We start from the raw sequence: 24,146 nt of genomic DNA on the forward strand, positions 1-24,146 counted from the left end.
CTCAAGTTCCAGCTCGAGGGTTTCAAAACATGGGTTTCAAAACATTCATAATGGGCAGAGGTGACTGAATTTAGATCAGCTCTTAACCTTTTTCTTTACGTGCAGGAAAAATGGCAGCATCAAGGAGAGCCTGGCAGCACTCAGCCACCTAGCAATACAGGAATGGATAAGCAGCCATGTTAACTCTGCCACCTGCGTGCAGCATGTTGATGGAGCTGCTGTTTAAGGCACTCTATAAATTCAGGGAGGCATTGATACCTCAGTTCATAGCTTCGAAATGCTGGCATCTGAAAATGGAACACTAATCTTTGCTTTATTAATGAGAATATAACATCAGGAAGGAACAGAAGAGTGCGTGTGGTGTTCTCTATCTATTGGTAACACCAAAGCCGAAAACACTGTGGTTTAAGGCATTTATCTACAGAAAACCAAAGCAGTGTGGAAGGCAGGGAGTCCTGAGTACCAACAATTGCTCACTTCCCATCACTTATGGTTACTAGATCCCTTACTCAGCTGAGACCATAACCTATGAATGCAAGTGAGGGAAACCATGCAGAGCATTCAAAGCAAAGTCCAAAATTATCTTGTATCCATGTGGCATGACTCAGGAAATGGAGTCAACAGAGCCAGGCACAGAGGAAAAAGAGTAACTCACCAAAGTTCTCCCCACCCCAGATGTCCATGGCACTGTCGTACTTGCCCAGATGGTTGAACCAGGCTTTGTCTATCACGAACAGTCCCCCAGCAATGATGGGAGTCCTGCAGAATGGGTAAGGGAAGAGGGGACACACTATCAAACACTGCTGCAGCACCTGGAGGCACAGAAGCAGCCCTTCCCTTTGCCTCCTCTTCCATCATCAGGACATTACCTACGTATCTACTTCTCACCAAACAAGGACAAAACACCTCACAAAGCATCCGAGCACTTGTTTCAGCTGCCTTGGTATTTTGCTGTCAATCATAAATTGCCTGGCACTTAGTGACTGGCTAATGTACCCATCAGCACAACTCCTACATCCCCAAAGTTCACAGCCCTGATTGTAGGCTTCAGCATCAAAAATGCACTTAGCGCTCAGGGGGTTATTCACTCAGACAGGTTTTTTTCCTGGAGCCAGCCTATTAAGATCACCACTCCACTGGGGAAGGGAAGGCAGAGCCAATTCAGAAGGGCTTTTTAAAAGCCATCACTAGCTGTGTGATCTTTATTTCAAAACTGGGTTATTTTTCATTTTTTGGATTAGCTAAGAAAACTGCACAGAGAAGGTCCATGGAGGAGGGGAGGGTAGACCCAGAAGATAGCTCGAGAAGACTCGCCATTTACTGGCACAAGCTCTGCCTCCATTTAATTACAGACAGTGTGGAAGCCTTAGCATAGGCTTGGTAGGAGCTGGGGTGACTGTTGCACCCTGGTCAGTCTCCACGGTGTCCTGCATCGCAGGACAACCAGGAATTTGAGCCTCCAGGAAGCCAGCAAGAGCTCCTGTTAACAACAGCATCCTAAGGAGAAGTAATGCTTTGCTCCCCTGTGAACTTTCTGAGGCTCTGAGTTCCCCCAGCACTCCTCCATGCCACCCACCCCAGGGCTTCACGGCTGGGGATGCAGACACCAGCACTCGGCTTGCTGTCAGGAGGGATTTTCAGTAGAATGAGGGACTCCCTTCATCCCACAGCATGAGGACAGATGGCATCTCTCCTGTTCAGTTTTGCTATCTCTCCTGCACATCCTGAAATTCTGAGGAGCCTTCAGCAAGGTCCAGAAGAGCAGTGCTGATCTGGAAAGGCTGGACTAGACACCACATTAAGATGGCCGAGGACACTGTCTTATTTTTAAGTAAGAGCTGAGAAAAGTGGGAGTATAGAGCACTGGGTTTTAACCCTAACCATATTCAGCCTCCTTAGCACTACTAAAACACAAATAACAATAAATACAGCCCTTCTGCCTTTGCAGCACCTTCAGGCTTCAATGTTTGGAGGTGAAGCTGTACTGCAAAACCCACATTAGCCAGGAGCTCGTTACAGGTATTAGAAGTTCAGAGCTGTCCTGGAAGGAATATCACACTGCTATGGTGCATGGTGACACACATGAGGTCAGACGAGATGCCTGTCCTACCCCATGATCCTCAGGTGCCTCCTTCCCCCTCTTGACTTACTTAATCGGTTCAGTGGGATCAAGTCTTTTGGCTTTCTGCTCTGTGGAAAGCTGCTCCCATTTGAAATGAAGACTCCAGTCAAAACCTAAAACCAAAGTAGAGAAGTACCATGGGGAAATTAGAAATGGATATGGATTAGGAGGCAATGCAGGTTGCAGAAGCCTCATTTGATGGAGTATTTTCCCTGTTTTCAAGTGACCTAAGCCATGGAGATGTAGGTCTTGGGAGAGGAGTCCAACGACTAACGTATTTTACTACTGCATATGAACAAGAAACAACAAATTGCATTACAATTGCAAGGTCAAGCACTCCAAAGGCAGGAAAAGCCAGAATTAAAGCTGCAGCTGAAACCTCACTTTGTCCCCTCGTGCACACAGATACATGCTCTGATGGATATTGTGTGCTACAAATAGCACAGGCATACTAATAAGCACTACAATCGCATCCTCCATTTGTTGCCTAGACATCCCCCATCTCCTCTTGTCAGCAGCCCAGCTTTCAGTACTGCCCAGGGTGGCTTTGACATGACCCTTCTTTCCTGCTTGACCGCCTTATCCACTGTAGCAAAGACCATTCCTCACGCCATGCTTACCTGTCTCCAAAATAGCATGAAAACAGCCAGTGGGGAGCATTGAACAGTGCTAATGTACTTTTTGCAATGTCGCAGGAGCAAGTGACATGGTGCAGAGCCACCAGCTTCTTGGGCCAGTGCGTGTTCACACCACAGGACAGATGCCCATGGGGCACACATGCAGCTTGGACCTACCTCCTCTGAGGTCTGAGGAAGCTGCCACATATGCAAAAGTGTCCAAGTTGATGATGTCAATAATGGGGCTGACCACTCGGGTGGGATCCTAGAAAGCAGAAGCAAAACAATCCATGACTTCAGATCACACCACTCCAACTGGTCAAGGGATGCTCTAAACTCCTGGAGACACCACGTGGCTGGAAATCTTGGTGTCATTCAAGTTTGTCAGGGACTAGGGCCCATCACGGTCGCCACCTCCTCCTCAGCCATCACATCAGTTCAACCAAGGAATTAATGGCAGCAACACCAAATGACAGAAGTATTGCTGTGAGCCTGGGAAGAGTCTCCTGGAGAGAGGACTGTGTGCTGCTTGGCCACTGAGCTGGCCTCTCTCACCAGCTTTGGCTTCACCTGCAGCCTCTCCCTCCGCAGGCAGTGTGTGCACTCAGTGCCCAGCTCAGTTGGATGCAAAGCTCTGTCTGCCATTTGCAAATTCACCAATGTATTCTCCTTTCAACTCCCTTAAATACTTTTCACTGGATTTCAGAAGGCAAACAAACAAACAGGCAGTTGAAATGACAGAGGCAAAACACAGGCAGTCAAGCAACTTTAACAGGAATTTTCTCAATGTACAAACTAGGGGGATACTGTCAAGAGTTTTGCCAAAGGTATGAAAGGGTTAAAAAAAAGACCTGAATTATTTTAAATAGTTGGTGGTGATTTAATTAACATTTTTTTATGGGCAAAGAGATTATACAAACAGTTATGAACAAAAATATCTACAGGAGGAAGGGACTCTGACAGCTTTGACTGGTCTCTTATCTCCCTTTTTCTTTTCAAAAATCCCGAACTCCAATTATAGCTCAAACTTCAAGCTTTTACCCTCACCAGATCAAATCTTTTCACAGCCAAGCAAAAGAAAGCATCTCAGCTCACACAAGCTTGCTCTCTCAGTTGGAAAAGACTTTGTTTTAGAAATTAGTCCTAACAAAGAAGTATTCAAATGCAGCTGAAGGAAGAAGGAAGAAGCAAGCAAAGGCCATGAGCTAGGAGCTGGACTAGAGCTCAGGTTTTCCAAATGAGCATGACAAATACTTGGTATTTCCATAACAACGTCAAGTCAGGAGTCTTAACATGACTTTCTTCTCAAACATTGCACAGAAAGGGCAAGGTCTGCTGAGCCTACCTACAGCATGGAGAAACTCAAGTCACGCCCACGCACGATGAGCCTTTCAAACCCATCATAGCTGCTGCATAGTGCCCCCCAAACTGCTCAATATACCCAAGCATACTTTAGTTGCCCGAGGGTAGGGAAAAGGTTTTAAGCAGAGCATCTGCTTTGCATGCCAAACATTGAAGGGAAAGGATCCTATCTAGTCACTTAAAACTTGCCCCTCAAGCATCTTACTGGTGAGCACTGTCAGCTAGCTGACACTCATCCCCAATTTCAACTCCACTCCTACTCATTACATGGCACAGCTTCTTGCAAGAAAATTCCCTTTATGCCTTGGTTGAGTGCATTACTGCAAAACGCTAGCCTTCAGCAGTGCAACCTTCTCGCTGCCTCGCTTTCCCTGCCGTGCCATGGGAACATTTAAATCTACTTGGCTTTCATAAGGTCTCTCTGACCCTCAAAAGAAAAGCACAGCATGCTCAAGAGCACAGCACTGTGATTTATTTTGGGTTGAGCAGCAAATCTTATTATAGGCAGCTTCATCTTTCTGTTTTTTTGACACCTTCCCATGCCAGGGCACGTTAATATTAACAACATCTAAATCTTAATCCTCTTTAACATGAAATTCTCAAAAACCTGAGAATTCATTTCTCCAATAAATTTCTCAAACATACCAAACTATGGAACTAAATCAACAGAAAAAAAATTCTGAAAATGGTCGTGAAGACAATGGATACACTTCAGCCTTGGCAAAGGACCTTGAGTCCAGCTTGTCTCCCAGTCTGTACATCATAATCTGGTAATGGACAAAAAGGGCCATGGCTGCTTTTCTGGCCCCACAGGAGCACCAGGCAAGGTGAGAGGGCCAGGCTGCCCTTCATCTGCCCCCCTGCCCCAAGAGAGCACCAAACTGGGTAGGTGGCTGTGCTTGAGTTGGAAGTGGGAGGTCATCATCTCCTGGTTCATCCCAGTGCCATTTGCAAACCCAGTTTTGGGGTGAGCTCATTGAGTCATACTGTAAAAATGCCTTGGGCTGGATAATTACATTTTTAGAAAAGCTATTCAGTTGAAATGCACTGCTAATGGCTTTAGAGATATTTGTTCTGTAAGTAAAAACAAGAGCCCGTGCCCACGCGCTCTCAGTCATACGCTTGTAAACGTGCTGGCGTGAAACACCCACTGTCACTGCCACTTCCTGGGACACGCACCCTCCCAAGCACAGGTCCAAGATCCCCCCTGGACCACTCTGTTCCCCCCACACCTCTTCACTTGCTCTTTGACTTCCTAGTCCTGCTTGTTTCCAAACCCATATGCTGGGCATGCACTGCCCACACCCAAAAGTGAGCGTGGGGCTGGGGAGGGGTGCCATCAGCTGCCAGGAAAGCTCGATGTGGTGCTCAAGGGGCATCTACATGTGTGCCCATGAGGGTGCACAGTGGCACACACAGGCTCTGGCATTTCCCACCACGAAAAGCTGCAGGAATAGCTGCTCTGCCTGAGAAAAGAAAAGAGAAGCAATGCAGGATGGGATGGCTGGTGGTGGAGAGAGCCACTCATGGCTTCTTTGCTTGAAGATTAAATCACATTAGCTCAAAGCAGACTGTTCCTAAGTGTAACACGGTGAGAAAATGCTTTTTCTAGGCAGCTAATCCTTACCGCAGCAGTCGGACAAAGCCATCTCTTTAGCACAGCCTGAAGGTGGCAGCAGTAACATTTCATACACTTCACTGATCAATATTTAAACCCTGATGGAAAGGATGGGTACAGTGGGCCTGGGAAGAAGGAAACTGAGGACCCCCTGCCGTTATCCTGCAGAGTTTATGAGCAGTTAATATGCAACCCAGCAGGTCCCCCACTTGGTTTGCAAATCCTTCAACACTCTCCATAGTAAGTCTCTCTTGCTGCCTTTCGTCTGCCCTGCAGGACACTGGGCAGGGTAAGAGCAGCAGTGCAAGCCTACAGACCACCTTACTTCCAGCCAGAGAAAGACTTAACCCAGAAGAGCTAATCAAAGGCAGTTCATAGAGGTGACACATGCATTTGATGCTATATTCAGACCATGATGCCATGAAACTGCTATGGCGATGTGGCACGTGACATCCACAGGCACCTACCGCACAGGTGCCAAACAGGGGCAGTCCTGGAGCTGCCTGGGAAAGCAGCTCTGCCTGCCTCCTTCCTGTCACCACCACTGCCCTTCTCCTGTCAAAACACATCAGGAGCTCTGCCTGGGAGAGAGGCAATTGCTCTGGACATTCCTCACCAAAACACAGCATGGCCTCAGCAGAGAATGAGGAACACCGGCCTTAAAAAAAGCTCAGAGAAACCACCAATGCAGTAAAGTTTAGTGGTGAATCCCACCCTGGGGCAGGCCAGCTACGATGCTCCAGTGGGGTTTCATAGCACATGTTCTTGTAATTCCACTGGACCTGCGATGAATAACAGGAAAAGGCCATTTTCATTATATTACCATTTATCAGCAGCAATGTGGTCCAGTCTGCAAACCAAGGCTAAGACCTCTCCAGCGCTGGCTGCACTATGAGAATCAGCAGCACTGACTGCCTTCACCCACCACAGAGGGACCTGACCCAGTGCTGTGTTCCCCTTTCCCCTGTGCCATCACTGCTGTGCACAAGGCACAGACAGCCCAGCCAGCACAGATATCACCTATGGAGGTATGAAAAGCAGGATGCCTTAGATAAGGGGCACTGTGAACACCAGCCAAGAAGGTTTCGCCATAATCTAAGCATAAAGGGAAGCCCTGATTTTCCTTTGTTCCTCAGCTACCCCTATTTCAACATAATTCAGTAGTTTTAAAATTACTGACTAATAAATACCAGCAATCACGGGTGTAGCAAGGGTTGGGGAGCAAGGCACAGTGAAGGGAAAGGACCATGCATCTGTGATGGAGCTGAAGGCTTTATCCCCTGCACCGTGCCAGTGGGTCACGAGCACAGAGCTCCCTCTGACTTGAGAGACAAGGCGCTGGGAGCCTCCGTGTGCACGTCTGGCAAGAGAGTTGCTGCCAGCGAAAGGCGACTGTCATTGTCTGCTCCGAAATCAGCAGAATTTAAATCCTATTAAATCAATTTATTAGCACTTAATTTGCATGAAATTAAATTCGGCTCCTATTCAAGGAGCCATCACTCCCTTAAATCATTAGCACTGAGCACTTTACATGGGCCTAATTAAAAACTCTGCTGGAGCACTGCCCACCTATTCCCCTTTCACCACTCAACCTGTGCTTGCCAGTTAGAGCCCACTGCCCCAGGAGGCACCCTATCCCACCCACCCACATGCTTTCCCAGTCACGGAGATAACCTTGCCTGCCTGCTGGGTAGAAGAAAACCAGAGAAGGCCACTTATCACCCCAAAAGCTTGTCGCTTTCTTACTCGGATGCCTGTGTGGAGATGGTTAGGATTGGGTGGTCATGCCCATTGAGAGGGAGGAGGAGGTGGACATCAGCGATGCATTCCCCAAGCTGTGGTCTCTCAGGAGTACTCACCTCTTTGACCCTCTGCAGCAGAGGGAGCAGCCAGTCCTTATTCACCTCGCAGTGACTGTCGAGGAAGGTCAGGACTCCTGCTTGTGCCACATCTGCCCCTCGGATTCGGGACCGGATCAGACCTGTTCAGGGACACACCATGTCAGCTGCCACCCAGTCCACTGGGCAACATCCCCCAGCTCCTCCAGTGTGATCTCCTGCAATTGTGCATCCCCGGGGTTTTGACCCATCTAAATCCCTTAAAACATAGCTCGGGTTCATTGCCTTCTTCCCTGAACTGCAAGGCATACCAACCTTTTCCCAAGGTCACTAAAGCAAATAAACGGCTCCACCTAGATTAAGGATTTATGGCATTTATGCCCATCCTTAATTCGAACAATTATTTCTGCTGTCACCTTCTGGGACAAAACAGGACTTGAAATGCTTCCACAACCCCCTGCAGGTAATAAATCTACTGTAGAACTAAGTCAGCAGGGAAGAGGCCAGCGGAGTTGAGGGTGGGTTTTCTGGGGTAAACCACCTATTTAGACAGGTCCCAACACCCCTCCTGTCTGTGGCTGATGCTCAGGTGAACCGCAACATAAGAAGGGAGGTGGTCTGTTGCCAAACAGGAGGACACAGAGGTTGCTCAAGGGGAGCAAAGCTTCTTGATGAGGGAGAAACAGTGGTAACATGAGGGGAGACAGGGGAAACTAAAGAGAGACAAAAGGGTTTCAGGTAGCAGCTACACATCAGGTCCATGCAGGAGTAGGTCACTAATTTAATATTAAAACTTCTTAGAGGAAAGGGGCCAAGGAACAGCCTCTGAGCAGGAGGGAAAGGGACAGGAGAACGAAGCCTGGAGCAACCCAGTATTTGGAGGTCGTTTTCTGCAGCGCAGGTTGTCCCTGTATCTCTTTCTACAAGTTCTAAGATCTTATGGGTAAGCACGGTCTGCTGTATCCACCCCAGCCTTCCCCAGATCCTGGCAGGTCCTGAAAAACACAGCTTCAGTGACGTGTTGAGTGAGGTAAGCCCTCCAGGATGGGTTCCCAAATCTGACTGCTTTATCGAGTACCAACACCTCCCAGTCCATCCAAGCGGCCTGATGTTAGGGGTGAGCATATATGCACCTCAACAACACAGGATAGAAGGGCAAGAAGGAGCTGTAGACCAATGGAGACATCCCCTACCCTCCTGCCAATGCAGGTATGTCTCTTACACCCCCAGGGGGGTGATGCTGCTCTAACAGCAGATCTGCGGAGCTGAAACCTTCTGCGGAAAAAAGCCACAGACAAGTTCTCTCTGCCTCTCAGTCTCCCCAACCTGATACACACCTGGGCTCATGTTTTTGATTTTCAGTGTGAAAAAACTTCTTTGTTTTTTGTTTTCCAAGACATGAAAGCACCCATTCAGACTATGGGGAGCTGGAAAATGTCTCAAAAGGTTGCCAGCAGCAACCCAGTAGGGCGTACACTCATCCTCCATACAGCCCCTCTAAATCTTTCAAATATAAATCAATTAAAAAAAAATTTCCCACAGAAGCAGCAGGAGCAGATCTCCTCTTTCATTAGAGCAAACATCTTTAAAAATAAGACCTGGGGGCTTTGTTTTGCCTGTTCTAATTTTCTGGCTAATAAGCTACAGCTGAGCCTCATTGGATATCTTAATAGTCCCATCTTTTTCAGCAAAAGGGGGGGAATCCACTTCAACTCCCAGCCCTTTATCACAGCTCCTTTTATCAGGGTCCCCCATCCCCAGGAGCTGCTGACCTCACTCATCGCCCACTCCACGAAGGTTCTTCCCTGCTCCATCACTCTCGCACCTTCCAAAATTTGGTGTTCCCACGTGGGTCACAGGCAGGCAGCTCTTACCTTCTCGCCGTCCATTCCGCAAGCACTTCACCTTGGGGAGCTTGCCCAACAAGCGGCAGTCATCAGCTGGGGAAACACAAAGGGAGCACACATCATTCTCTGCCCTCATGGTGCCTCTGGCAGCAGAAACACTCCCAGAGGAAACTGGGAGCAGGGAGAGGACCCTATCATGGACAGTCCGATGGCTTGTAAGGGCAACAGCACTGCTGGAGCACCACAGCTTTAGGCCTCAGTTCATGCAGTGTAAATCGCAACTGGCAGAGCAGTAGTTTTCATGAAACTACTGTATACCCAGTGGATTTACACCATGAACAGCTGATTTACACTGTAAAGTCAGCATAGAAGAGCTGTGGACAGGGTCAGAATCTGACTTCTGGCACATTAACGCAAATGATTATTTTTGGTAGCTACAAAGCAACACATAAGCCAGCTGATGCAGGAGCCTTCTGAGGTGCCCTGTGAGCCCTCAGTGAGGAAAAAGGGATGGTCAAAGAGAGCTGGGGGCTTCTCATGCCCTGGGCAGCAGCAGCTCCCCCCCACCTCTGCACACCCATGCTGTGACCTCTGCAACCCCTTTATGCCTCTTACCGCTCTGTCTCTTCTCCCTCAGCAGTAAAACCACACACACGTGTGTCCCATCCCTACCACCCATCCCCTGCACCTGCATGCACCTCTGAGCATTTTCATCGCCCCCAGGGATGGGACATCAAAAGACATCACCGTACTGATATCCCTAACAACTCGGGTACAGAGCCAGGTTGTTCTGCACACACCAGGGGAGCAGAAGTGGCAAGGGTTGGCTACCGACCTATTGTCCCAGTCTGAGAGATGTGCTGGAAGCCTGTGTGCAGAACTGCATCTCAGCAAATGAAAAGTCAGTGGGCAGAGAGAGGTGAGAAATGAGACAACTGGGCATGAGATAAAAGCACCAATTGCTTGGGGTGGGTTGCAGGGAGAAAACTGACCGCGTGCGTATAGCATATTATGCAAATACATGCATTTTATGTAAATGCATGCAGACTAGATGCCAGCAGGCTCAGACTATCACAAGAAAGGAGATGTAAGACAGCTGAGAAGCACTGATTTCGAGTAGCTGAGGGGCCACTCTACGTTATGCAGGAAACAGGCTCCTCCCTGCTGCCCCTGGGATGTGCTGAAACCCACCCCTGCTCCTTCTCCCCAGCTTGTGCCACTGGGCATGCTGCAGCAGGGGAGCTGCACTTCTACAAACTTTTCTTCCTTTCAGGAGGACAAGCACTTTGCCTGCTTAGCCAAATAACCAGCATTTACTTCCTTCACCCTTCAAAAAGCCTGCTTTGGTGTAGGCCAGGGCAGCTCAAGCCCTTGGCACCTGCTTCTTCTCTCCATCACAGCCATGCTGCCAGACCTCAGGCTTGCCTAGCATGGCCCCCATGGACTGGACTCACTCCAAAGCTCACCACAATCACTGCAACCCCTTCCCCTGGCTTCAGCAACTCCCCAGGGAGGCATCAATGCCAAGAAGTGGGTCCCATGCTCTCTGAGGCATTGCCTGTTAATGATATCCAAGAGCAAAGCATAGATCCTACTTTTTTTAAACCTCTCTGATTTTTTTTTTCATGTTTCCTAGTAAATGGTTACATTTTGCAGCTCCTTGAAATGTAAGCGGCACAGACCACTCAGCCTAGGTGTATTTTATCATACTTTTTATGCCTGAGACAGTTTTTTTGAGCCCTAACTCTCAGCACCTGTATCTTCCACTCACCCATCTCACCAGGTAAGGTCTTTAGCTAGGGCAGCTTCCTGGAAACCTCCAGGGCTTCAGATACTGACTTCTGCTGGAGATTAGACCCACTGATTTCACTTAAGTTATGCTATTAACCGTGAGAGAATGGCAGGAGGATGTGGGCTGTCTGTGGTGTACAGCATCATTTATGGTGCATCTCAGAAATGGCAACCCATGTGAGAAATCTTCTTTACATGGGTGAAAAATAAAATAAATCAAGAGTTGCTGACCACCTATGTAACAGTATGCAGAACATACGCATACATCAGGAGGGTCAGACTATCATTATCCTGTGCAATTCCAGTGGTGTCAACCCAGAATTGCTCCCAGCTGCAGCTGAAAGCCAGATTAAACACAGCACAGCTGCAGCAGAATACAACCCAGTAAGGATTGGATTCACATCTACTGGGCGTAAAAATGATTTGCCACATGCTTTTCTTGTATTATTTTCATGAGAAGAGGTTTGATCATTTGTAATTTGAATTCTCCACAGGGCAATGCAAACCTGGCACAGCAGGGTTTGCTCTCCACACCTACAGAGCTTTAAATTTCCTTTCGCTTTGACAAACTTTTCCCCTCTCTCTGTATAAATCCCCATCTCTCACAGTTTGGCCCCTTGCTTTTAACATAGAAAGGGTCACTTACGATCATCACTGAAGTCATCCACTAGTATGATTTCATGGACGAGGTGCACTGGGGTGCGGTTCAAGAATGAAGAGAGAAAATCCATGACAGTGCTTGACCAAACCAACAACCCAGCAAACAGGGTGGAAAAGCCTAGGAACCAATCCCTGCGAAAGCACAGAAGACCAGGCTTGGATTTTTATATATATAAAAGGACATCCATAAAGGATATACTAGATAAGACCCAGAAACCACCCCCACCACTCCCCCAGCAACCTACAGTGCCTGGCTATCAGCTGTAGCCTGATCTAAGAGCAAAGCACCCGGTATTCCTGGGAATTAGCTGAGATGCAACCTTACCGCCTTTGTGAGCAAAAGCAGAGTGCCACATAAAGCCAAGGAGAAACAGGCTTTTCAGCAACACGCACATCGCACCAAGTTCCCTAATGGGGCTTACAGCAAAGCTGCTGTCACCCTGCCACCTCTCCCAGGGCTAATGATACGGTGTCCATCGACAGCAGGCCCAACACAGAGAAAATTACCCAGCTCAAACCCATCTTTACAGAGCTCACAGCTGTGGCAGGACAACTCCTGTTTTTATCCGTCAGCTGACTGTGTTTCAGAGACTGCCAAGAAGATAAGAGCAGAGTTGGAGCCCACCTGTTTAATGAGAGAGAGAGGCTAGAGGATGTGGTTCACAGCTCCCTCCAGGTGGACAGACACTGTGAAATGGGGATGAAAGCTACAATCTTCCCTTAAATATGCCAGCAATGGTTTTATTATTATTAAAAAGTCTAGACCTTTTCTTCCCCTTTCAAGCACAGTGCAGAGGTCAGTAGAATTACACGTATGTAAAAAGGTCCCAAAGGGTCAAGGCTGACTACTTGAAGCAGAAACCCCAGGGCATCCCAAAAATCTCTTAAGGGCTTCACTTGGGCTTTGATAATGCCAGTTAGGTGGCACAGGCCATTCCAGAATTTAAACTCCTTTGGCTTCACCCTGAGTGCAGGTCCTTTTTCAAACAGGATTTAAAAGCCCCTCAAATTTTACACCTGAGTCTGTCTTCTGGGCTGAGTAAAAGGCCTGAAAAACCTTCAAACCTATTGCTGGCGTAAGAGGACAGACACTTCTTGAAGCCCCTGACACCTCCAGATCCTTATTTACAGGTTTCTCCAGCCTCTCAGGCTTCCAAAACTCCAGCAAAAAGCCTGGAAGTGTGGAAAACTGCATCCCTGGCCCAGAATCCAGTCAAGAGGGCTCTAAGGGTAGGGACCTTCAGGAGCCACCAGCCCAGCTGGCAGGAACCCAGAGAGTTCTCATGGCATCACCCATGGATATCCGAGAACGTTCAGCCAAAGGGCTGCATTTCTCTGATGAAACCTTGTAGATGAAAAACTGCAAGCCCACCCCACCCAGGAGGGCTTGGAGTATTTATGCCTGTCGTCAGAAGCCTGCTGCCTGCGCTGGTGTACCCCCTACCCACGTGCTGGAACTACAGCCCTTCAGAGAGAGAGAGAAAGAGTTAAGCCAGATTTTTCTGGAAGGAGAACAGGACATTCCAAGGCAGATGCTTGAAACGGATCCTCCCTCCCTGTTTTGTTGGTGGGTTGTTTTTTTTTATTCCCAGCACAAATCCTGAAAAAAGGGGGTTTTATTTCAGACCAGAGTGGGTAAGGCTGGCACCTCCCTTGTGGAGCTCCTCAAAAATCACTTCCAAGAACTACTTCCCCTGGAAACACAATCCCTGCCTCCTCCAGTTTCAGAATCTTGGCAAAAGCCATGATTTCCCCCCCACTTCAGATGCCTGGGGTGTAGAGGAAGAAAAAACCTCTGCCCCCGAAGCAACAGTGATGGTGGGAGTCCTAAGAGCCAGGAGCTGCTGTGGCCACCCCAGCATCACTAAGGTTTGCACTAAGCAAGGTTAGACAACATCACCTCACCAACACTAGCAGCTTGCACAAAGTATTAGAAAAAGTGGCTGAACGCCCCTCCTCCCGCTGGGGCACACAGAGCAATTTAGAAGTGCTGTTCCCACCTGTCAAGTGTTTTTTAATTATTATTATTAATGGGTTTGTTATTTTTAAAAAATCCCCATATGCGAGAGCTGAGTTCAGCAAATTACCGCAGCTGAGCATCAGTACAGAGAGACAGGAGAGCAATATCATGCTCAGTGGAATATTTAACAAGCGCTGATTGCCTAGAAACCTAACTTGGTGAAACCTGCAGGAAAGAAGCAGACTTGTAAAAAAGCCAGCAAAATAAATAAATAACCCGCTGAGAGCAGGAACAGAGGAAGCAGCGGGCAACTTGAATATTCAAAGCCTGCTTCTGCCCAGTCTCCCTTATAGATTTGGCTGCCAGAAGTGCAATGCAGGGCTTAACTCTACAGGAAGGTGGTTGCAAAGGGGCTGATTCTGCTTTTGCTGGCACCAGCAAGAATAACTCAACCAAAATCGCTGCATTCAACTGTAGACTAAGACCTGGGCTCATAGTGGTACTCAGTGCCATTGAGGAATTTACCCCAGGGCACCTCTTATGGAAGAAAATCCAGCATGGACCATTTTCAAGGTGATTGGCTGGGGAGATGGGCAGCCCAGTCCCTGCTCAGCTGCTGGCTCCTGCTGTTCCCAGGTCAAGCAGTTTGCTGCCAACTCCATGCCTTGTCTTGCCACCCCATAAATCAGGGATAATGCTTCCTGAATGCCAGCAATGGCCATCTGTAGGATGCAGAGGGTTGACCAGGGCAAGGGGGAAAAAACATGCTGACTGATGAGGGAAGGACATCTCCAAGGACTGCTCTGGCTCCATGAACCACCATCCTTCCATAGGGTTAATGACAGACCCCAGCACGGGTGACACGGCATCCCCTGGTACTGCGAGCAGCCTCACCCAGCACCATCGCAGCCTTATCGCATCACTTCCCTTGAGGGACTCACTCACTGTTCGATACTTTCCCCAACCCCGAGTGAACAAAGCCCCGGTGAGGGTGGTCCAAAGGCTGGGTCTACCATGGCTTTAAGCGACCTGGTGTCCACTGACCTCAGTGGCCTTTGAGCTCATTATTGCCCTCGCAAGTCTGTGCACAGACACCTGCAAGCCCCAAAACTGCTACTAATCTATGGGTCACATGATACAGGCACAAAGAGACCCACAGCAAAGGCTGCAATGTCACAAACACAGCCCGCTTCCCAACACAGTTGAGAGCAAGCATGCTGGCTTGTCAGCAAAGCCAAACTCACGTCTCCAGTGTGGTCTCTACCTGTGCTCTATTAATCACACAATAACACACCCATGCCGCTGGAAACACAGAAGATTATAAACGACCTTCCTGTGGCACTCCTCAGGGAGGACAAGAAACAGTGGCACCAAATCATGCACGTTTTCAACGTTACAGGGTGCTTTTTTTTTCTTTTTTTTCAGATAGACTACAAAAGCACTTTTAAAATTTCAAAGCTAGCTTTTCTATTACTTGTGCCTTTGCTCAGCTTTGATTTTTTTTTTTATACTTTCTTTATATGTGTGCATGGCTTTTTTTCCCTTTTATATGGGTAAAATCAGAAGACAATTAATATTATAGTGCTTTGAAGTCTCTGTTATTTATAGATTTTTCCCCTGAAATCAAACACAGGTAGATGTACTGCAGTGATGGGCATATTTTAATAAACCAAAACAGCTTTTAAGTTCTGTTGAGCCAGAGATCACAACACTTTCTCCCTTAAACCACCAAAAGACCAGTTACCATCAAAATGAAATCTCACGCCTCTAGTCCAGAAAGTGCTTATGCTTACTCAACCCATTAAAGGCAGTTTCACTGCTGAATTATTTTGAAAAGCTAATATTGAAATTTTCTTTGTTTCAATCGGTTTAGCAAACATTATGCAGATATAGCCACAGATAACTTCACCTTAAATTTTCATCGTAAGGCCCTTTTTCTGTCCTCCTCAACAATTTGTTGAGATCCTTTTCCACTGACCTCTGATCCAGAGGTAAGCACTGGATCAAACAATTTCACCTCCAAACAAATACCAGTGCAAAAGTCATCCTGACATGTAAGACACAGAAAATATATGCAGGGAGGAGTTCAGATCTTCTGACCAAAGGTTGGTATGTTTTCAGTTGTCACCCAGAATACCAGTTGCTTTAGAGAGGTGACTGTGGACATCGACCCTTGGAAACACATGAACCCATTCATTCTCTCCATGGCAATATACTGGGACTTGTTAGGGGAAAATAAACACCAACTTTGGGATTATAATAAAGCATCAAAAGGGCCAAGGGTCACAATTATTGAAATCAGACCGAGAGTGTGGAGAGAAAATGCCCACCAAAATGAACTGCTTCAACAACCCAAAATTGCTAATTACGTAGGAAGAGAGACATCACACCAAGAATAACCATGAGTTTTGATTAGGCTACGGCTTTCGCATTTTATTCTTTCAAATACCCACAAACCTCTTCGAAATTCAAGAGTTCTCTTATGTTAACATCAGAAGGTAAGAGCGCACGGAGGGCTATGTACTTAGTCACCACAAGAGAAGATTAGCAAATTAAGGAAAAAAAAAAAGTCCAGGGTTTAAGCAAAAAGAAGAAAAAAAAAATAGTTAGCACAAAGTGCTAATTATACAGTTTCTGCGCAACACCTGGCTTGTTTTTGCTTCTTTAATTAGACTCGTCTCAGTTATGGCACAGACTCTATATGGTGCTGCTGCTGCCTAAGGAAGAATGTGCATGGCTTTGTCATTTCCCTGTCTCAGATGTGTCTGGATGCAGGTAAGGTAGCAGCACAAGAGGAAGGTGCAAGGTGCTGGCTGTTCAGGAAATCATTTCTCTTACTTACAAGCACTGCAAAATGAAAGGCATGATATTATTCCAGTTAATTAATGATATAAATATTTGATGTGGTTTTCACAGCACTCGCGTCAGGACTTTTGCCAAAGGATGTGCTTTGTTTTGCCAGTGAGAGGTAAATAATTAAGTCTCCTTATTCCTGTTCTGAGCTCCCCAGCTGCAAGTCTGAAGAATAAATAAATGAAGACCACCCAGCAGAGCAAATGGGACTGTCTTACCCTCTGCCCAGCAGGTCATCAGCATGACAGCCTCTTATGCCCCATTCCTGCCCAGCCTGCTCCAGCACTGACTGGTCATCAAGCTCCCAAAACTGCCCCACTGGAGAAAGTCACAGCATGGTGGTCCTTGATGGTCTAGGAGCAGAGCATCACCCCAAGCTGCCTGCAGCTCTGCCTCCCACTGTGTTTCTCTCCCTGCCGCTCTCAGGGATGGGGCATGCACCAAGCCTTGCGCCCCATGGACCTCAGTAGGGAATGCCACAGGGCATCAAGCCCTGAAGGCACAATTGGTCCCCCAGCAGTGGCCACATGTCAGCATGTGAGCATGCCAATGACTGCAGAGGAGGGACAGCAAAGGAAAGGGGATGATATTCTCATAAGCAAGCCATGGAGCGGGTCTCCCTAATTGCACAGGGTTACATGACAGGAAGGCACCCATCGCTGTTGAGAACCCCAGCACCCAGCCAGGCCCCAGATGATGAGAAGCGCATTGCCTTTCCCAGCCATGCTGCTCCTTCCCCTCCAGTGACTGCTGTGGCCTTGGGGATATCTGTAAGCTCTCCCTCTGGAGGAGCTGGGCAGCTAGAGATGGACAATGAGCTGGATTCCCTTCCTAAATAAATCCAGGTTAGCACAGGATGAAAAGAGAAGAAAGAGGAAATTGGTTAGTTGTTTGGAATTTTTTTTTTAATGCTTCAGTATTGCTCATTCTCTCCTTGGGTTTATTCACATGGTCCCATCCCCATACTGTTGAGGACTCTCACCATCTTTGGCATCTTTAATGCACAGAGTCTTGGAGCTTGAAATACATGAAACTGAACCACAGGGGGGTAAGAAACTTGCCCAAAGAAATCCAAAAAGTGAGTGGCTGAAACAACCCAATGGTAGTTTCTTCACTGCCTGCATAGTGAAAAAAAAAAAAATCTTAAGAGCTACTTTGCTATTCACCATCTCCTCTTTTGTGGCCTCCTTGTCCCTTTCTCATGACATCCATTCCCTACTACCTGGACGCTTATACGTATTCACAAGCATAGTTACATACACATTTATAAGCGCTGACTACATCATTTGCAGAGATTTGGGTAATTGATTCATTTATCTTTTTGTTTTTTCCTTCCAGCTGGCAAATGGTCAGAGTAAAGATCATGGAACTTTTAAATGAATTCATTATTCAACACAGTCCACTAGCTTTTCTCAATAGCTCCGACGACGCAAATTGTTCATAAACGAACTGTCACAAACAGTCGCAACGTGACTTGCGTAAACGGTGCTGTGGAGGCCATGTGTTGGTGCCTCAGCTTCACGAGTCAGAGCACTTGCATCCTCACCAAGAGCCAAACACAACGCACTCTGTCTGCAGTGCAGCTCAGCCTCAGCACTCTGTGAGCATTAAAGCCCTCAAAATTCAAACTACCTGTATGTCTAACCTTGCTGTCATTGCAATGAACAGTTCTCTAATGAAGGGATATATAGGGGATCAAGGTATAAGAGCTCTATCATGGGTATAACTTCTCCCATGTGACAGCAACACTCATGATCACACCTGGCAGGACAAACAAGTGCTGAGTAATTGGGAAAAATGAGATTAAAGCCCATCTCTGCACTTTACTTGTTATAACCATTCTATATCTCAGGTACTAAAAGGCTGCACTTGGCTTTGCCTTGCCATCTCTGTTACAATGGGTTCTGGAGAATGGTAAACATATGCAAGGCACTGTAAAGATGAAAGAGAAGGTCCAGGATCAAGGAACTGGTACACAGCACTAAGAGTCCGTGCTATGCACACCCGAAATCCATACACCCTAGAGAGAGGAAGCAGTGACAGATTAAGTGTGAAGGAGATGGGATTAGGCATGAAACCATAAAGCAAAGCGGGAATTCAATTTCAGGACTGTCAAATTCACTTGTGGCACTGGGTGCATTCACCTGAGGAAGGATGCTGTTTTCAGAGAAAAGCTCAGCAAGGATATGATGGTGAACAGGGCACAGCTGATGTCTTCCCCCGGTCTGACCAGTATCGACAATGGCAAGAGTTCCCTAAGGATGCCAGGGTTTAACTGACAAGGCTCCCAATAGGGCAGAAACCTTCACTGTGTGGGCATGAGACACACCTGCAAACACTTATTACTGGAACAGAGCAGAGCGCACCCAAGCTCACTACAGAGGAACCCACCAGCTGAGACCTGGAGATAGACCCCCTTGAAGGTCACTAAAACTTCCTGCAAGAGAACTTGAAGATTCACGACACATATTCAGATTAAATGCTGATTTCCAAAACCTGTGGTGAAAATGAAGCTTTTAGTCTATCCACTACAGCAAAACACAGCCAAGAACAAAGCAACAAATGAAGGAATGGCCTCATGCTCACAGTGCTGCACTGTGTATCAAAAGGAGTACAGAAACTGTCCTTGAAAATCTAGTCTGCATGCGCACCATTAGGGCTTCGCAATTAGTAAGCCTTTCTGCACTCGATGGGTCACTGGAGAAGCTCAAACAGCAGTAGCAGAGCAAACATCTGCAGAATAATAGCTGTCCCTAGAGGACTGGGACAAAATACAGCTGAGCACTGATATCCAGCTGGATATAAAGCCTCTTATCCCAGACTCTGTCTAATCTGCTGCTGCTCCCTCAAGAGTGCTCCGTGCTAGACTCTGCAAAGGGAGCACAGCTACATACTTTCCTGAGCATCCTACTGTAAAGCCTACTTCTCAGAGACCAGCTTTCATGCTAATTTCTCCCAGTAATCATGTGAGACCATAGCTGGTAGGTCTGGTCCCATTGCTGCGGTGAGTGCAAACAGATTCTGCCTTGATTCATTAAAATCTCCAGCCCGCTCACCCCTTTGTAGGAGCATTTATAAATAAGAGCATTTCCAGCAGACTGGGAGCTCTTACCTCCGAATGGTCCTTAGCAGGGTCGACCTGGCCTCGTTGTGGAAGGTGATGATGACGCTGGTTGGTGAGAGGTCCTGGCGATAGTGCAAAGTCATACACCTGGGGAGAGAGAAAGAAAAAAAGGACGTTCAGGTGCTGGAATTCAAAGTGGGCACTCAATTCTTTAACATGGGCAGCAGAGTCCATCAGTAGATGGTCTTCCAGCCACTATTAAAAAAAAAAATCATTTTTCTGCGTGAATCCTTTCTGAAGGAGTCCATAAACTGCCAAGTAAGTCACTGAGGATTAAAGTAGCAAAAATGAGCTTAACTGTCATTAATAGGAAGGGATGAGAAAGGAGACACCCAGCTTGCAGTCATGTTTTCTAACCTTTGCTTCCCAGCTAGCACACCCTTCTGGTGCCACCAGCCTTCCCAGCAACAGGCAGTGGGAATATAAAGGCCTTCCCTTTTTGTATTATTTAGGGCAACACCACCTTCAGTGAAGATACTCCTCACTGACGTAAGCACAGTGGGGTCAGAAACAGGTCCTTCATGCCAAAGGCAAGGCACAGGTGAGGTACTTGCAGAAGGGCAGCTGCAAGTCTTATGCTGCCTTGGTGGCTTTGTAAGCTTCACGGTGCTTTCAGTGTCATTCCAGAAGTACTGGGTTACTGTGCTGGTTTTTTTCATTCTTAAATTGAGTTAGGGGCCTGAGCACTCTCTCACTCACCCAGATGGCAGCATCAGCAGAGGTAGGTGCATCATTGCAGCTTCAGCTCTGAGCCACCTCGCTCCCACCTTCCTTAGCTGCAAGGCAAGCCAACTCCTGTTTCTAAATTGATTGTTTCCTTATTCATTCTGCCTTAATGGCATCACTTGACTACAGGGAAGATTGGGATTTAACACTTTCCAAGCCAGCCTGCAGAAGGTGAAAACCCACAGCTTCAACCACAGCCCCTGCTGCCTCTTTCCCAGGAGGAAATGTCATAGACTCTGCAATTACTTTGACCTTTAGCTGATGACATCTGTGGCTTTTATAGACTGACACCAACATGTTCCTAGCTCAGAAAATCCAGATAGACCTCTTATACCTGTGTTGCTTTTTCCAGTTCCCTGTTAGCCCCTGTGATGGCTTTAAGATGACACAGCAGTGATAGAAAGGTACTCTGCACCCAGTCTGAGGAGCTTCCCATCACAGCCATCATGTCCCTTCCCATCCTTACACCATTCTGCTCTTGTATCACTGCCCAGGTGCTAACACTCCCATCCTCAAATGGTAGGATGGGAACTCAAATGACACGAAAGAGAATTGAGCAACCACTCTTTCAACAAACCATTAGTTTTTCTCCCCCAAATCTCTGGACCATGGTAACTGCAAGGTAAAGTAAAAACAGATGGAAAAATTACGGTGGGGATGGGGAGGAGAAAGCAAGTAACAGTAGCCAAATATTGCTGGTTTATGCTATCAGCAAGGCATGTTGCACCTCAGAAATCCCAAAATGCTTGAGATATTCTTTTTAATGTTAATTAAAATGTATTCTTTTCATTTTGAAATTGCATTTCTGATTATTTACAAATTGACCTAAAAGAAAGGAAAAAAGAATGAGCAACAGGTGAAATATTTCCAAAGGTAAGAAAAAAAAATGACATCTTGGGTGGGACAAAATATTTGCAAGCTCACACTAAATTGGTTGCTGTCTTCTCTCATCAAAACCTTTCCCAAATCCTGCCTCAACTTGACCAAAGCTGATTTCTCATTACTACCCTGTTCTTTCAGCATAGTTACCAATGCCCAAAATTCATCATTCAACCAATTCTAATTTTAGGTCCATCCTCAAAGGACACTAAAGTTGCACGGCCACTCTGCATGCAGGAGAAAATTCAGTGACATTGCCTTGTGTGACAACACCCTCATTCATCAGTTACATCTCATGGATGCCAAAATCAGAGGATTTCTGAATTACTAAACAGCACCAGGTCATGCCCTGAGCTGCTCGACTGGGTCACTGTGGCCCCTTGCATCATCAAGTAACCACCTCCAACTGTGCTTTCCCAACTACCTGGTATGGTGAGAAAGAAGCTGCTGTGGCTTCTCAGGGACTGTTTTGCCATGCTCAGACTCAGCTCTTGCTTGCTTTGTGGAACTGCAGGGACAGACTATGATGATTGCTCTCCCTGTGCTATTTATACAGCATTATCTCCTAACCGTTCCCAGATGCGTGACCTTCCACCCACTTCCAGTGTGGCACCAGGAGAGGTTGTGTAGAGCAAACAAGGGAAGCTATTTCTGGAAAGAGGGTGGAAAATACAAAGTCATCAATACTTTAATCATGTTATTACAATAGTTAAGAAGCTAATAAATAAAGCAGCAGCGGATGCGTGCTGTATCACCCACCAGTGGGAGTGACAGGGATATTGCATGCTGGCTGAGCCTGCCAGCACTGTGACGGAGGCTTCTCGTGCATGACAGCAACTTGATTTTAAGACTCCAGATGTCTACGCACCCAGTCAGCCTAATTAGACAACACACATGAGAAAAACACTAAAAAATTGCATACAAGCACCTCCAGAGCTTGGTCACTGGCTCTGTGACTCACCCCTGACTTCTGCCTAATGAGGCTCACCGCATCTCAAAGATGGAACTGATGATCGTATTGCTGCTACAGCTGGCAGCACCCCCAGCCTTGCTTTGCCTCTGTGACCAGCATTGCACCAAAGGTGGGACTCATTTCCCCAAAAAACAGCCCATGAAGAGTTAAGCTGAGCTGCTGCATCTGCCTGCCCTCCTCTGGGGTCCCCATATGGTCCTGACTCTGCCCTTGCCCAGGATTTTAACCCCAGGCCTTCCTTCAGAAGCCCTCTCAAACTTTCCTCCAGTTGGTCCCGTATTTTTTTTCCCTTTCCTCCACCATGTAACTGCAGCTAAACATCCTGCCTCCCCAGAAGGCAGATTTCAGTTGAAGTTGTTGACTACAAGTGTTTTTTTGGCACTTGCTTGGGTAATAAAAACCACAGCTTGGAAAAGCACTAAATCCGGCATGTCCAGAATTATTTTGTGTGACAATTACATCTGGGGTAATTTCAATTTAATACCTCACTGCAAGTGAAAATTGCAGCATGCAGCCCTAAAATTGCTGTAATAATGAAAATAAACCCACTAAGAGCTGCCCGTGCTACCTCAGGCTGTCACTGGATAAACGTTTTGTGCAGCTTATGGAATTTCATAGGTCACCCAATTGCCAACAAGAAAAAAAAACAACAACAAAAAAGCAAAACCACCACCTACAACATTTTCAGGAAACCAATGAAATTTTGAGGGTTGTTTGTTGCTTCTTTTTTAAATATTGTTCCAAAAAAAAGGGGGGAAAAAAACTCGTACTGCATTGCTTATTGTTGCAGTGTGTTGAAACTCACAGGCTGAAGTCATTTAAAGTTCCCTACTTTGAAACTTTGCAGCAGGACTGGAATGCTGCCAGACTGAAGCGGCTGCAACGTGGGCTGCTCCACCAGCTCACAGCATCTGGGGGACCAAAACAAGACAGAAGCAAGACTGGCCTGCCCTAAAAATCCCAGCGAGAGCACCCAGCCAGTGAAACAATTATTATTTCCCCCTGCACGCACAGAAGTCAAACTTTCATTTGATGTTAAGTTTGTCTTTTCTGTTTTAAGGTTATTTGCAATTCAAATTTGAAATAATTTCAGTATGAGAAAGTTATGAGAGAGGCATTCTGGCTGCAGACACCTTAGGAATCGCTCTTGGAAAATCCCAGCCTAGCCTGGCTGCTTGCTGTACTTGCTTCAGGGTGGAAGGAGCAGCACATCCCATCTGTGTGTTCCCAAAATGCCGCTAAGAGCTCAGGAATTAACTATGGCACACCCATATGTGGGGACAGGGAACGGACGGCTGGAACCCTACACTCATCACAGGAATCACAAAAGCCTCTCACAAACACTCCAGTGTTCCTCACAGGTCTTTGAAGTCTCTTGCTCCAAAGTTTTTCTTGGCTTGCTTCCACCCTTGTGCTCCTGGTGAGCTATGAAATATCACACCCTGGTGGCTTCTGCACACAGCAACCCTTGCACCCCTGCAAGTCCTCCTGATGGGGTAATGCATGCCCATTCCCAGGGCATTTCAACCCATCGTACATTTTAAATGGCAGACTTTACCCACAGTGCCCCGCACCGAACCAAAGTCCACCTTGGAAACGCCACTACACAGCACAGTGGTAAAGACTAATGGTGTGAACAGAGAGGGACCCTGTTCCTCAGCCGCTCCTGGTCCACCCCTGAGTTCATCCAGAGCATGTTTTACCCTTGACATTTGCCATCATGTGCCCACAGGGTTGTGGCGTGTCTCCTGAAACCTACCTCTCATGCTCACTCTT

The 24,146-nt window shown here is 47.0% G+C and overlaps 1 protein-coding gene across 1 annotated transcript in view; it reads right to left on the reverse strand.

Annotated features, from left to right (window-relative positions):
• Positions 1–655: 655 nt before the first annotated feature.
• Positions 656–24,146, reverse strand: part of LOC104542335 (polypeptide N-acetylgalactosaminyltransferase 14-like) — a gene marked incomplete at both ends in the record, with an annotated part of 39,763 nt that continues 16,272 nt past the window's right edge. The window contains 7 exons of the mRNA XM_010186600.1: positions 656–759; positions 2,151–2,235; positions 2,917–3,004; positions 7,579–7,700; positions 9,432–9,497; positions 11,842–11,933; positions 19,781–19,879. Of these exons, the coding sequence (XP_010184902.1) occupies positions 656–759; positions 2,151–2,235; positions 2,917–3,004; positions 7,579–7,700; positions 9,432–9,497; positions 11,842–11,933; positions 19,781–19,879 (656 nt within the window). The remainder of the gene's footprint in view (positions 760–2,150; positions 2,236–2,916; positions 3,005–7,578; positions 7,701–9,431; positions 9,498–11,841; positions 11,934–19,780; positions 19,880–24,146) is intronic.

This window comes from Mesitornis unicolor, unplaced genomic scaffold, assembly GCF_000695765.1.
Source record: "Mesitornis unicolor isolate BGI_N332 unplaced genomic scaffold, ASM69576v1 scaffold39486, whole genome shotgun sequence".
NCBI lineage: Eukaryota > Metazoa > Chordata > Aves > Mesitornithiformes > Mesitornithidae > Mesitornis > Mesitornis unicolor.